The sequence below is a fragment of the Grammomys surdaster genome, unplaced genomic scaffold (assembly GCF_004785775.1).
Source record: "Grammomys surdaster isolate TR1022 unplaced genomic scaffold, NIH_TR_1.0 125146, whole genome shotgun sequence".
Classification (NCBI taxonomy): Eukaryota; Metazoa; Chordata; class Mammalia; order Rodentia; family Muridae; genus Grammomys; species Grammomys surdaster.
In genome coordinates this window covers 874,665-890,118 of record NW_021620042.1, presented here as the reverse complement: position 1 = coordinate 890,118, position 15,454 = coordinate 874,665, and the positions used below count along the sequence as shown (strand labels likewise).

At 44.4% G+C, this 15,454-nt stretch overlaps 1 protein-coding gene across 1 annotated transcript in view; it reads left to right on the top strand.

Moving 5' to 3' along the window:
* Positions 1-15,454, top strand: part of Arhgap10 (Rho GTPase activating protein 10) — a 196,862-nt gene that overhangs the window by 12,408 nt on the left and 169,000 nt on the right. The window contains exons 3-4 of the mRNA XM_028785172.1: positions 2,605-2,700; positions 2,774-2,835. Coding sequence (XP_028641005.1) covers positions 2,605-2,700; positions 2,774-2,835 — 158 coding nt within the window. The remainder of the gene's footprint in view (positions 1-2,604; positions 2,701-2,773; positions 2,836-15,454) is intronic.

Below are 15,454 nucleotides of genomic sequence, written 5' to 3'. Positions count from 1 at the left end.
GACTGCATCACACGGGCTAAGGTGATTTGGTGGACTGCATCACACGGACTAAGGTGAAACAACTCTCTGTTGTTTGGAAAAGCAGCATAGATTTCAAAGTAGGAACAGTATGGAAAACTCCGTACGTTTAGATGTACTCAGTTTAGGTAAGGTATAGTGTGACAGGCCCTGGGTCCCTTCCTCACCTCAAACTGAAAAAGGAAAGCTAAAACGTACTAGGTAGTGGAAAAGCAGTCACATTTGAGTATTAATTATTAAAGGGGTGCAGTCTGATGTGGTCAGATGCTTCAGTGATGCAGACGTGAACCCTGGCGCTGGAAAGAGGTCACCCAGAATGGAAAGGAGTGCTGGAGCATTCTTACACGTTAAAAGAAAAAAAAAAAACCCTTAATACTTAGCACAAGTAAGGTGTTACACATGGGAGGGGGTACCAGGTTATATGTCCAAATACACCCGAATTAATTTACTTTTCAGTTAACATGAAGAATTAGAAAATTAATGTTTCAAAACCAGTATTTAAAAATGTCATTCTAGAACATTTATTTCTCTCTATGCAGCATACTGTCCTTAAAGGAAAGAACTTTGTTCTTTCAGTGTTTAGGTTGGATGTTAAGGTAACAGCACCAAGTATATTAATGTAAATGCCCAGATTCAAAGGAACATTTTAAAAGAATTATGTATTTATTCTTATTTTATGTGCTTTGCTCTTTTGCCTCCAAGTATATCTGGGTGGGTTGTAGGATCCTTTGAAACTGGAGTCACAGATAGTTGTGAGCTGCCATGTGGGTAACTGGGAAGTGAACCCTAATCCCTTGGGAGAACATCCAGTGCTCCTAACCACCGAGCCATTTCTCCAGCCCTCAAAGGAACGTTTTTAGCAGTTTAAGTGCATACACACTAATATGACTGGCGTATGTGTTGCTCTTCTTTGTTGGGGTTGGGTGGGCTTATGAGAGAGTCTCTCTGTAGCCCAGTTGGTCAGTGAACTCATGGCGGTTCTTTCCCTATCTCCCAAGTGTTGGAGATACAGGCATGGCCACCATGTCTGGCTCCATGCGTTCTGACAGACTAAGTTTACAAGATGAATAATGGAGTTGTTAAAGGTGAGGCTGCAGTCTGCCAATATTTAAAATAAGTGCACGAATTAGAAGTTGAATCTCTCCGTCATCTCGGCTTTACAGGTAGAGAGAGCTTTCTTCTTCCTCTTCAGATCGTGAGACTTTCCTCTGTGTTCAGTTTTCTGTACTTCATACTGTTGGCTACATACTACTTTTTTTTTTTTGTGCTGTTAGCAGATATTGCCCCTACTCATATGACAGAGATGAGTCATGCTGAGAGTTTTCTATTGCACGTCTGCAAATATCCACGTGCAAGAGTTTTATCTTGGAAACTTACCAAAATCTCTGGGTCGTAAGAGTTCATCACATTTATTTGAAATTGCCAAACAACAAACATAGTCACGCCGACTTCGGCAGTGGGAAGTTTGTTTCTTCACACCAGTTTGGCAGTTAGGTGACTGAGCTCTCCTGAGGTTTTGTTTTTAGCTTCCTGACCACTGATGGTGGACTTCCTTTCATATGGTTGCAGGCTACTTTAATTCCTTTCACTTCCTTTTGTGATGTGCATATTTTGCCCCATTTTTTAAAAAAAGTCCAGTTTTTAAAGTAGTCCTTTATACTTTGTGGTTGTACACTTATTTTCAGTTGTCTTTAGAATTTTACCCTGATCAGCATGATTAGTCAGTTCAATAGTACTACTCAGCTTTCCGTTTGTAAGTGATGATCATGCCAAGGCCCCGTGCATGCTACGTGATCACGCCAAGGCCCTGTGCATGCTAAGTGATCATGCCAAGGCCCTGTGCATGCTAAGTGATCATGCCAAGGCCCTGTGTGCTACCACCAAGCCGCATACTTCAGTTGGCTCATTTCACGTGTGGCGCTTCCCAGATGCCATAACATGTCATGAGAAGAGGAGGTGACGAGGACTGTAGTTCTTTTGGAGAATTGTTTACTATTGTAGTTTTAAAAGTGACAATTTAATCCTAGTCTTAAAGATTATAAGTTACCTGTGTAGTGCTACTTTCAGTGAGCATGTTTAATTTGAATTTTCTGGTTTCCTTGGGTTGGAGTGGACCTCCCTCCCTCCCTCCCTCCCTCCCTCCCTCCCTCCCTCCCTCCCTCCCTCCCTCTTTCCCTCACTCTCCCATTATCTTTATTGTTGAGATGTACTGGTGGTGATGCAGAGTACCTGTCCAGACCTTACTGACCCAGAGGCGTGCTGTCAGATGGGAGGTCCTGTTGGACTTGTGAACTTTGGAATACATTCTGACCTGAGGAGAGAGGAATGTGCGGGAAGATGCACTGTGATCAGCACAGGGAGCGGGGAGGGGAGTGAATGGTGGCTTCTCTAGTGCTGGGGTGTGGGAGGAGGACACAGGTGACTGGCATGTGCCAGGTGGCAGGCTATAGGGGTTGGGTGGTGGCTTTTCAAGTTCTTAGTGGAGCCCAGTTCTTCTCTACCCATCCTAACAGAAATGCATTTTTTGGTTGTCCTTGGCCTTAAAACCAGGACCCACCTGGTTCATCAGTGTGCCTTTCTTTCTAGGTCTGTCAGCTGCCCAGCGGAAGTTTGCTCACTCGCTCAGAGACTTCAAGTTTGAGTTTATCGGAGATGCTGAGACTGATGATGAACGGTGCATAGGTAGGGAACGTGTGAGGTCTGGTTTGCTTCCCTCTGCCTTGCCCAGCATGGACTCATGCCTTTCTCTTTACAGATGCCTCCTTACGGGAATTTTCTAACTTTCTGAAGAATCTGGAAGAACAGAGAGAAATCATGGTGAGTAGCAGGGATGTAAATTTATTGATTACCAGATTTCTACAAGGGGACAGTCTGGGCTGTGGAGCTGAGCCTCACAGAAGTTTTGATACATTTAGTGCTTTGAGTGGGTGGGGTGTTCTGAGCTCTGATTTCTGGGTCCTTGATGGTTCTTTGAGTAGTTCGTGGTCAAGGTTCTGGACCTCTGAAGTTTCTATCTTCATTTATACAGCAGAAGGCTGGATGCTGCTTTTGTGTTCTGTTAGCAAGAGACTTTTGATTTACATAGGTGTTACCCTAAAATTAAAAGTAGGAATGAGGGAGTGGAAGGATGCTTTTTGAGTCATCTCTCTGGATGTGTTGTCTGTGAGGGTGGACAGAGCTCAGATCTGGATGTCTCTAAACTTCCTCTCTACACTGAGATGAGGTGATCCAGGTCCTAGCGAGAGCCACTTCTCCTTCCAGTAGCTCTGAGGGCCTGGCGCTTTGCTCAATACCTTCTGAACTCAGCAATGGAGTGTCAAGGGCCTGAGTGACCTGTTTCTTTCTTGTAAGTTTATGTGTCTTTTCCAATTACACAAAGACTTATGGTCTGATCAACAGTGGGTTTCCACATACTATTGTTATTGATGCCTATCCCCCACTGCTTTAAAATAATTGTAACTTGCAGAAGACACTGGGTTGATTGTCCCACACAAAACAATTTAATAAACTACTGTTCTCAACACTTCAGAATAAGCACTTCCTAGACTTATGTTGAGGTGTAAGTGGGTTCAGATGCAATAACGCTGGTGACGTTGACTGTAGTTACTAAGATAGTTGGTCATGCCTGTCTGTGTTGCTCTCAGCTGTTTACTTCAAGTCTTTTGATTACACTGCTTGTCTATAAAGGAGAGAGTTACTCTACCCTGTTTTATGAATGAAGAAACTGAGCCACATGGTCTGCCAAAGATCACTTGGAGAAGTAGGAGCTGGAGCCCTGAGCTTCACATGCCGTGGAGCCAGCTTCCTACATGCTTTGGATTTCCCAGATGGTACCTAGCGGAGTGTCTGGCAGGTGTATTTACATAGGGGGCAGGATTCGAGGGGTTGAATTCATTTTGCTTTTAAAAGTAACACAGCCATGTTTTCTAAAATCTCATAATTTGCACTGTGCCCTACAGTCTGAAATATTTTCTAGATGTTAAGAATTCCATGGAGGGAGCTGAGAAGATGTCTCATTTGGTAATGTGCCTGCTACACAACCTGCTATTCAGGCTGGGGTTGCGGCAGTGTGCACAGGTAACCTTTGCACCAGAGAGGTGGACACTGGAGTATCCTGAGGCTTCCAGTTAGAGAGTCTGACTGAAGTGCTGAGCCCCACGTTCAGTGAGGCCCTGTCTGAGAAACGCAGGCGGAGAAAGGGATAGACAAGATACCTGCTTGTCGACCTTTGGCCTTTCCACACATCTGTATATACACATGTGTCTGCAAACAGGTGTGTACACATATGACTGTGTACACATAACATACCTGGAGTTTCATGGTGTGCATTTGAAGATTGTGTGATCACGTGGACTTTTCCCAGCATGCACTGACAGGTTCAGCTAGTGTTTGTATAATATTCTAGTCACTAATTTCTTAGCTATTGGTAAAGACTAAATATGACATCACCTTTCTACACTGTGGTAAGTGGAGACATGGGGGTGGGGCCTGTTAATGAAACATCTTGGTTTATATTATATAAGGTGTGTGTGTGTGTGTGTGTGTGTGTGTGTGTGTGTGTAACTTCCTTTGGCATTTCTTCTGGGATCCTGAGCATGTGGCTGTAGTTATTGTTCTTTTATGTTCTTATCGGTTGGAATCTGAGGGCTTGGTAGGTGTGGTGTGAATAGGTATGGCTCCCATAGACTCGTGTTTGAATGCTTGCCTCATAGGGAGTGGCACTGTTATAAGGTTGGAGGAGATGTCACTGTGAGGCAGGCTTTGAAGTCTGCTATGCTCAGGCCGTGCCCAGTGTGGTACACAGTCACTTCTGCTGACTGTAGATCAAGATGTAGAACTCTCAGCTCCAGCACCGGTTCTGGCTGCCTCAGCGTGATGATAATGGACTAAACCTCCGAACTATAAGCCAGCCTCAGTTAAATGTTTAACTTCATAAGAGTAGCCATGGTCATGGTGTGTCTTCTCACTAAGACAGTAGCAAATGCTGCAGAGTTCCTGCATTCACAGTTTACATGCTCACAGGGGTGGTGATGAGTGGACGCACAGTGCATTGTGCCAGCAGACAGGAAAAGTGCTACTGTTGAGAGCCCATGGGCAGGAGCAGTGGGTGAGCTGTGGCAGAGGGGTTCTGTGTCGAGGGCCATTTCATAGAGCACTGCAAGCTGTCTTCCCCACAGAGTGTGACAGCTTTCTGCCTTGATGGTCTGTTTCTGTGTTCCTTGGAGTGAACTGAGATAAAGACAGTAGAATGTGGTCTTGTACGCCGATGGAGATTTTTTTCATTCCTAGAGATTCTGTTAGCTGACTGTGATTTAACCTTTAGCTTGGGAGGCAGCTGACAGGGCCTCGACTGAGGTGAATGAGGGAACGAGGTTGGGTCCTGGTGCAGGTAGATCTGAGAATAGGATTGTGTCTGTGCAGGGCTTTGAACCTCAGAGAACTTACTACAGCATGTTAAAACCGACCTGTGGGTGGGGTGTGGTCCTGCACGCCTTTAATCCCAGCACTTGGTAGCCAGAAGCAGGTGGATCTCTTGAGTTTGAGGCCAGCCTGCTCGACAGAGAGAGTTCTAAGACAGCTAGAGGTACACAGAGAAACCCTGTCTTGGGTTAAAACAAACCAAAGTGAAACAACCCAAAACAAACAAACAAACAAAAAACCAACCACTACTCCACCCCTTCCCCCCAAAACCCTCTAATCCTCAAAACTGATGCTTGAGAAGAGGAATAGCTGGCAGAGAGGAAGCAGTGGGGGACAGCCGAGGCACCTTAATGTGTGAACAAGATACCCCAGTTCAGTTTGGGAAATTGAAAGCAGAACAAAAATATGGTGTGAAATTACATGTTCTTGGCACCCAGTGCCACATCTGATCTTGTTTTTCCTATACTCCTAATTCTGCTGTCGTTTTGATTGACAGTCCTGCATTGTGGGCACAAATATATACATTTCAAGTACAAATACCTCAGGACATATCTTAGGAAGGTGCCACAGTAGCCACAACATGCCTTTATGCCAGAAAGCAATTCGGTATCCGATTTGTTCTCTCTGTATCTCTCTCAGTAGAAGCTGGGTTCTTGGAATTGTTATTCAAATTAATTTCATTTGATTATACATTTCTAAATCACTTCAGATATGTAGGGTTTTCTTCTTCTTTCCTGACCAGAATTTAGACTTTAGAGTTAGAGTTAATCTTCTCTGGGATGAGATCTCAAGCTTGAAGTTACCCTGTCTTTGCCTCTTGATTGCTGGGCACAAGCATGTCCTGCCACACGCAGCCTACTGAAAACTGTGGCTATAAGCATGCACCACCACAAGCAGTGAACTGATTTTCTCTACTGGTGGTTAGCACATCTTCAAAAGCAGAAGCCTCCTGAGTCACCATAGAGTACAGCAATGAAATTAATAAAAGTTGAAAGGCCTGTACCATTTAACCACATTGATGTGAAGTGGTCTTCTGTATAACCTTGTTACTGATTACTTCTTATGACACACGAGCACTGGACGACGGATCATCATGCCTCTCTAAGTCTTTAAAACCTTTTCAGAGCTTATGAAGAAATGATGGCGGTGTTGGAGTGCACAGCAGCTATAAAGTTTGGATAAGAACAGATACTTACCTCCAGAAACTTCGAGTGTGGTCCTGGGGAATAACTGGTAATTGGCAAATTAATCAGAATAGACAAAGGTCTGAAGTGTGGCTGGCAGGAGAGGAAGCAGCTATGCCAGTGACTGGGAGGCAGGAGCTATGCTGGAGCTGGGAGCAGGGTAATCAGTAAAAGGAAAAAATTAAAATCTATGGAAGGAAAAGACCAATGCCTGTAGTATTAATTATTAAAAAAATAAATCCTGTCTTAGGGTTTGCTACCTGCCTCAATGGTTTATGTTCCTGAAAAAAAGATGCACACACAGCTTTTATATTTTATTATGTCTTAACACAATAGCTGGGCCACTGCCTAACCTCCATGTGGTTAAACTACCTCCTGCTGAAAATCCCCAGTTACTACTTACTAATTCTGTGTTCTGTCTTGACTGCCCTGGACCCAGTTGGACAGCCATCTGGGAGCTCTCTCGGTCCCTCACATGGTGGCTATGCCTCTCTGTCCTGCACTATGCACAGGCATGGCGTCTCTCTCCTCCTCCACTCTCCCAGCATGGTGGATCTCCATCTTTCTCCTTTCTCTGGGTCCCAAGCCTGGGAAATTCTAAAGCCCTGCCTCTGTCTGTCTTCCTCAGCTATTGGCTGTTGACATCTTTAGTTATCGATCAGAACCAACTGGGGGCAGGTTCCCAGAAGCTGAGTGCAGACCTTCTCACATAAAAAGTTTTTTGGGGAATATAATTAGTGTTTGTAATACAAGCAGCTACAAATGCTAAATATTGTGGAAAACTCCCTTCCTTCCCTCCCTTCCTTCCTTCCTTCCTTCCTTCCTTCCTTCCTTCCTTCCTTCCTTCCTTCCTTTTTTTCTTTCTACTGAATACGTGTTTTGTGGGACTTTGGGCTTTAGCAGGTAAGTTCATCTGTCTGGAAGTCAGCCACCAACTTCCCATCTGTTTAGGTTGATGGCAGTATGTTCATATGCCTACCCCAAACCTAAGCAGGGCCATATGTACTTAGTTTAGCAAATAGCACTGTGCTTGCTACATGCCCAGTGCCGTGTTGTGACAGTGTGACACAGTGCTTTCTCTTGAATAGGTGGATATCCACTAGGGGAAGTGGTCAAAGGCGGGTGTGCTCAGTAATTCTGCAGTAACAGAGGCAGTGGGGGGTTCCGAAGAGGCCAGTGATGGGCAGAGTTGACATACATTGGTTAGCCAGTTAAGCGCAGCTGAGCTGAAATGCTGGGTCCTTCCTGAGGGGAAAACTGCTTCCATGTGAAAAGTGAAGTGTGTGTTTGAGTATCCCTTGCACTCCTCCGTTGCTAATACGGAGTTTACGGGTGTGGCTCAGTGTGAAGATTTAGTCCCTGGCATCAAGCAAAACTGAACTGAAATCCGTGACTCACTGGAAAAGGAAGCAGGCAGAGTACCAGTTTAGGAAAAGAAGTCACTGTTTGTTTTCACACCCAAATGTTTGGTTTCTTTGAGTGGATATGCTCAGCCCTCTAGACCGTCAGGGTTGTGTCTTTCAGGACAGGCTTTCGAAGTGAGTAATTTTTTCTCGTAGTGTTTCTGACGCTGACTGTGGAAGTGAAGAAACCTAAACTAGGGAGCTGAGCTGGATATAGTAAGAGGCCAGAACTGGTAGGGTTGCGTCTGTGCATACTGTCCGCGGGAAGCTGCCAGCATTCCTGTGATGTTCTGTGTGGCCTGACAGGACATGGTGTACTTATCTGAGGTGGGCAGCTGTCCAGGAGTCTACGGACTTTTAAAATAGCGCCACAGCATTTATGAGCATCTGTAAAAAGCCCTGCATACTGTATTTACTTCTCTGAGTAGATCCTTTGAACAGACTGAGTTTTGTTTTCTTGCCAGCCTGTAATTGAGGATTCATTTTCTGAGGATTCTGGCAAATCAGAGTAGGGGTTTGGACCAGAAGGTTAGGAAATCTGTAAGAACAGTGCATGGGGAGATGGAAGGCAGAGCTTTCCAGTGGCGTGTGCGCACGCACGCACGCGCACACACACACACACACACACACACACACACACACACACGTATGCACGCGCACACACATTTTGTGAGCTCTGCTAAACCAGTTTGGTGTTTGACACCTGGTTTTTATTCTAAACTATTACTGTTTTTCTATAAAAATGTTTTACAATGTTACTGAAGTGATAGGAAAGTAAATGACTGTTTTACTCTTTGGGAGAAAACTTGGTAGCGTTCCTTCTTCTGTGTGTTCCACTGCAGTTGTTCTTTGAGCATGTGCCTAGGCCAGAGGTACCATCTAGTGTGAGGGTTAGTTTCCATTGTCAACTTGATATTATTTGGAATCACCTAGGAGACCTGACTCTAGGCTTGTCCGTGAGGGTGTTTGCAGAAAGGGTTAACTGAGAGGCAGTGACCCTGCGTGTGGGCTGCACTGTGCTGTAGCTTGCTTCATTTGCTGTCGTGTTCCCCCATGACTGACTGTACACTCTTTAACTGTGAGCCACCATAAGTCTGCTTCCCTATTAAGTTGTTTCTATCTGGTATTTTGTCTTGGCATCAAGGAGGTGATTAATATACTGGGGGTTTGCTAGAAATGTTCATTCTTAGACTGTACTCAGACCTGTTAAGTTCTGAAATCTGAACCACTACCCATGAAATCTCCTTTGCCTCAGAGTTAGATCTCTCAAAAAATTAAAAAATCATTTTTGATGGTTTTATGCCAACCAGGGGTTTAAAAGACTCTTAAAAGCTAAGGTTTTACCTGCCATTTTCAAAGGACTGGAAACTATCTCCGTATCTAGTTTGTGTTAATAAAACAGGGTTTGGCTGTTAGTAGTCTTAGTGCTACAAAATTTATGTTGCTTATGAATGTGAATTTACATGATAAGTGGTACAAACCACTGGACATTATTGGCTAGTCTATGTTTTCTGTTTAAAAGTTATGTCTTCTTCTACAGAGAAAGTGACACATTTGTCTGCGATTCTGTTGGCAGGAATGTACATGATGGGAAAAATCTAGTTCTTCATGAAGCTTTAAAAGTTGTCCATGATAGTTTGAGGCATCATGGGACATGCCTTTAATCCCAGCATTTGGGAGTTAGAGGCAGGTGGATCTCTATGAGTTTGAGGCCAGCTTCAGGACAACCACGGCTACACAAATAAACCCTGTCTCCAAAAACCTGATACAAAACAACCCCAAAACAAAAGTTGCCCATTACTTAATTTTACAGCTTTCTTTCTCTCTTTGGAAATGACATTTACTATTTTACGGTAATAATTTCTTTTAATTAACCATCTTTTGGTCGTATAAGTCAGAGTTTCATGAGGTATACATGCTATTGTAAATCTTGCTGTCAGGAATGTCCCAGTTGGGGATTTATTTTTGCATATCTAGAATACTTAAGGAATTATATCCATGATAAATGCAACTCATAATTGTGTTGTGAATGTGTCTGATGTGTCCAGGAGACTTGGAACTGTTTTTGGGAGAAGCCTTCTTGTCCCGTGAGTCAGTATCCTCTCTGCCGACTCATCGTCATATGTGACTCTCCTGTCTCCGCCAGATTCTACTTCCCTGTTGGAACTCACGCTTCCTCTCTTTCATAGTCTTTGTTTCTAAGGAATTGGCTTACTTTGGATTGTACATGTGCCCACAGACCCAAGAGCTCCCAGAAGCTTGCCAGCTCATTCCTACGGTTGTCTCAGCCAGGGTGTTCTTGGAACCAGCCGGATTGACTATTTCATGGCACATACTTGGCGATGACCTGGGCCCTCATGGATCATGCATGAGTTAGAAAGATAAGAGGGAACTGTAGCCCACCGAAGTGAACAGTTTGTTCCACATCACTAAATTGGGAACCACTGCCATGTTAGGAGACCAGCAGAGGAGAGAAACATTCTGTCCCCTGGCTTTAGCTGTTTGTAACTTTGTCTTTTTCCTCACCTCTTCTTGGCTGGGAGGGGGGTGTTGTTGGGTGGGATGGGGATGGGGGCAGAGGCTGCAGATTGAACCCTGGGCTTTAAGCTCACTTTGGACACATCGTCTCAGCTGTCTGCACCTTCAGCTCTTTCCCTCCAGCTTTGAGCTTGAGGGAATGTGAGTAGTCCGTACACCCACGGCTACAGTCCTCTCCAGTAGATGTGAGTTTGGGTGTTTCTTCTTGCCTGTGTAAACAAGTGCAGGGTGTCAGTGTTTCAGTTCAGTCATTTAATGATGGACTGGTTACACAGGGAGTAGTGAATCTCTTTGCTTAGAAACCCTGTTTCGAGACCTAGTTAAGTCAATGTGTCTCTAAAGTGGAAGCTAGCACGTTGGGAGTAATTCCTGGATATTGAGGTGGTATACCCTTTAAAGAAGCCCTTTGTTTCTAGTATTCGTGGGATACAAAGGGAGAAAGGTTTGTGTAGGGAATCTGGTTTTGGCGACTAAGATACAAGGCGATTCCGAAGTGTTTGGGCTCTGAAGAAGTTTTAGAAATACTTTAACACAAAGAGTTTAGTTCCTTGTTCATGCACGTATGTGACGAAAATACAGCAACTCTCAAGAAGCTCTCCGGGGAAACCGAAATATAAGTTCAGAGTTCACATATAATAAGGGTTAATAACATTTTTCGTTATAGTATATGAGATACTAGAGTAGTTTTCACTTTGTGGCATACTATAGTCAATGAAGATGGTTTTATATCGGTGGTGGGGTCAACGGGATTACTACTGGCCATGATCCTGTGGAGGACTCTGGGAGTTATGCCAGTTACTCACTGGTCCTCTCCTTGGTACAGGGAGAGGGAGAGTGGTGGGTGTGGACTTCACTGCATTAGTGAAAAGGCCAGGTGCCTTAGTGTAAAGGCCAGGTGCATTAGTGTAAAGGCCAGGTGCCTTAGTGTAAAGGCCAGGTGCATTAGTGTAAAGGCCAGGTGCCTTAGTGTAAAGGCCAGGTGCATTAGTGTAAAGGCCAGGTGCATTAGTATAAAGGCCAGGCACATCTACCTGCAGCCTGTGGCTAAGCATAGCCAGGGAAGGAGCTCACTCCTGTGGACGGCCTTGCTCAGCTTCTCCCAGAGTGGCTTTGCTTCATAGTATGTACCAACTCAGTGTCTTCTCTCTCTCCTTCCCCACCTGCTCCTTTCATTCCCTGGGATCAGATCCTCATCTGATCCGCAGCTCTTTTTGCCATCTTTCTGGGCTGTTTCCCCTTCCCCTAATGCATATCTTGGATCTCTAAGCCTTTTTTCTGTGTCTTTGTATTATTCTGACTAGCAGAAACAAACTTTCTATTAGAAATTTGTTGGTGGGGCACAGCAGTGGGCAGAGTCATTCTAGTGCTTGTAATTAACAGCAGCTGGGCGTTTTGTATTTGTATACAGTGTTCGTTTTATTGTCTAAGTTGTTAAAGCTTCATTCTCTACCAAGTATTTTTAATAGTAAAATTTTAAGTGTTTTTTCTTTTTTCTTTTATGTTTCTGTGTATGTCTCCCTGGGCATATGCTACACTTGTATGGATAGCCGTAGAGGCCAGCAGAGGGCGCTGATCCTTTGAAAGTGGAGTTCTGGAAATATGTGGATGTTGGGAGTTAAAAACTTGTGTATTTTTTTATTTCATATGCAATGGTGTTTTGCCTGCACATATGTCTGTGTAAGGGTGTCGGATCCCCTGGAACTGGGCTTACAGACAGTTGTGAGCTGCCATGTGGTTGCTGGGAATTGAACCAGGGAAGAACAGTCAGTGCTCTCAATCGCTGAGCTGTCTCTGCAGCAGCAAGTAGTTTGAAGGGCATGTTCTTTCTGCGTTTGGCCGCTTTAGCTCCTGAGGATGCAGTGGGGATTGAGCTTCTTGTTGAAGACAGGTGCTTAGTTTGTGACCACCCAGGAGACTGAATTAGCTTGAGCCTTTCAGCCCAGGTGGTAGCCTCCTGCCAGTCAAGGGTGGCCCACTCACCTAGAGACGCTGGAGGTCCAGGCCCTTTTTGCTGGTGATGAGATGTTCCTTTTGAAGAGTTCTTCCTTTTGTTTTTCCCCTTAGTTTGTTGCCTTATCAAGTGCCATGTTTTCACTCCAGCTCTGTCTATAATAACATCGATTGAAGGAACTATAACTTTCTTTTTCTTACTTAAAACTGGAAAGCCGAACTTTAACATTCTGTCTGATGATGCTTTTATAGCCTCTGACAGACTAACCCTGTCACTTATTTCCATGGGTTTTGAATTCCATCTCACAGTGTTCTGCCCAAGTATTTATTTTGTTAAAAAAATGAAAGAAGAGTCCTTACTGTCTCACACACACAGGGGAGAGGGCCAAGGTTAAACAAGGTTACGGGCTCTGTGTCCTTAGTAGGCCAATGCCCTCCTGAGATGTTCAGCAGTTTTTGAGTTATAGTTCATATTATTTACTAAGCCTAAGTTAAAAACTGTTACCAGTAAAAGGCATTAAGTTTTTACACTTGATCTTAGCCAAAAATCCAAGAAGTAGTAGCGTTAGATTTTTAAAATTAAAGTAAAATACTGCTTTTTACTCTCAGAGTTTATTATGGATTTGCTCTGTTCTCCTTTTTAGCCAACTTTTGCCTGATGTGCATGCGTGTGTGGTGTGTGTGTCTGTGGTATGTGTGTCTGTGGTGTGTCTGTGGTGTGTGTGTGTGTATGTCTGTGTTGTGTGTGTGTCTGTGGTGTGTGTATGTATGTCTGTGGTGTGTGTGTCTGTGGTGTGTGTGTATGTCTGTGGTGTGTGTGTGTATGTCTGTGGTGTGTGTGTCTGTGGTGTGTGTGTGTCGGTGTGCCCATATGCACACGCACGTGTAGCCTAAAGACTTTGTAGAGCACAGACGTTAAGAAGAGGACTCTTAAACTTGTAATTCATAGACTTGACTTTTTCTTTTTATTTCTTTTTCTTTTTGTTCTTTTAAGTCTGAGCCTAGGTTATAGGCAGTATTCTGGAAGTAAATTTGAAACTGAGGTTCTTAGATGTGTGGGTTTCAAGGTAACTGGGATCTAGGATTGAAATTGGTGAACATTCTCAGTGGCTCCTTCTTGTTCCTACTGGAATAAACATGGGGATGTGGTCATCAGACTAGTAAATGAGGAGTGTTCATTGCTGGGGTGGCGCTGTTTGTGCTGTGTAATGTGCTGCTGTGGACTGAGCTCTGGGCCTTCAGTGCTCCTGGTTTCCAGATATGCACACCGTTGACCTCAGGCCTTAGGTCCTAGTTGCTGTGAGCTGTGAGCTCATTAAAATTCTCAGTGGCCAATGGTGTTGCACACCTTTACTGCCAGCCTGCTAGGAGCCAGAAACAGGGATCTCTGTGAGTTCCAGGATGCCTTGGTTTACAAAGTGAGTTCCAGGACAGCCAGGGCTACACAGAGAAACCCTGTCTCAAAAATACCAGCCAAGCAAACGGACATAATGCTCACTGGCTTTAGTGAATTTAGGTTAGTAGCTTTGAGTTATTATTATACAACTAATGTGCTTTAATGTTTATTTCCTTAATAGGGCTAAGAGTCAGTTTAAGCTGACCTTGAAAACCAAGTGCTGTACTTTGTTTTCTTGGCAGCTGACTCCTCTCTGGATGCTACCCTCTTTCCTTAGATGTGTTAGGTATGGGGTGCCATTCCTTCTTCTTGATTTGGATAATAGAACAAAATTATTTTTTCTGTGCTGAAAAGATAGAAGCACAGAAAACCACAATGAGCAGAGATCAGCCTTCTAATCTCCTGGGTGGCAGAGCTCACCATGCACTCCTGAGGTGCGGATGCTATGCTTTCTCAATGGCAGAGGTTTTTTGTTTTGTTTTGATTCAATTCTTCACTAGCTCAGCTCTTTAAGAAAAATAAGAGCACTTTTAATCTTACGAAACGCAGATGTACATTGACAGGAAAAGTTACCGTACAGGAGAGCAGCCAGGTACGAGGAGAAAGAGTCACAGGGTTATGAAGTATAATGAATGTGTGCGGGTGTACCAGGCGGGCCCACGTCAAGGTGTCCCCCTGAGGAATGACGCCATGCAACAGATCTCATATAAAGGAGTGAGGGCCTGCAGAAGGGGTAGGTACATGGGAATAGAGCCATGAGAGCAGAGAGGAGGGGACACAGGACAGAGAAACTGGCAGGGAACATATAGGAACAGAGAGAACTGGGGTGGAGAGCATCTTTGTATGCCCAGGTGTGGGCCGCAGCAGGGAATGGCGGCAGGTGATGATGTAAGCCTTGCTTCGGTCCCTCGGAGGTCTCTAGTGGAGTTGCTTGTAAGCTACCACAGAGCGTGAGTGTGGATATGGAGGGAGAGGAATTCAGTTATTTAGTAAAGAATTAGCTTAGCTGGGGAAAGTTTGTGCAGCAGTATAGAGTCCACTGTGTGGTTGTACACAGGACAAAGCACTGTGAGAAGACGGAGACCTGCCTGTGGTGGGCAGAGGTAAGGGAGGACTCTGAAAATGAACAAGGCCCAGGATGCCCTGTGTTTGAAAGATGCCGTAGTGAGATATTGACCTTGTACATCAGCTGAAGATTTGTGTGTAAGAGCAGCATCTGCTTTAGAAATATTTTACACAGTTGTTTAATAAAAATAGTTACCTACACTCTTGACACCTTAGTAGGGCGTAGGGCGTGAATGATCACAGATAGCCTCGCAGCACAGCTTAGAGAGCTCTGTGGAATGGCCACATTTGAGGGTTCATGTCCTTTTTGTTTTAAGGTACCCCACTTTCTAAAGTCTTTCTCATGCTTTTTCAGAGGGTGTATCATCCCAAGCCTCGGGCCCTATCGATAGCATAAGTGACCAGACTCTTACAAACAACCCCGAGGGGTTCTCTCTCTCTCTCTCTCTCTCTCTCTCTCTCTCTCTCTCTCTCTCTCT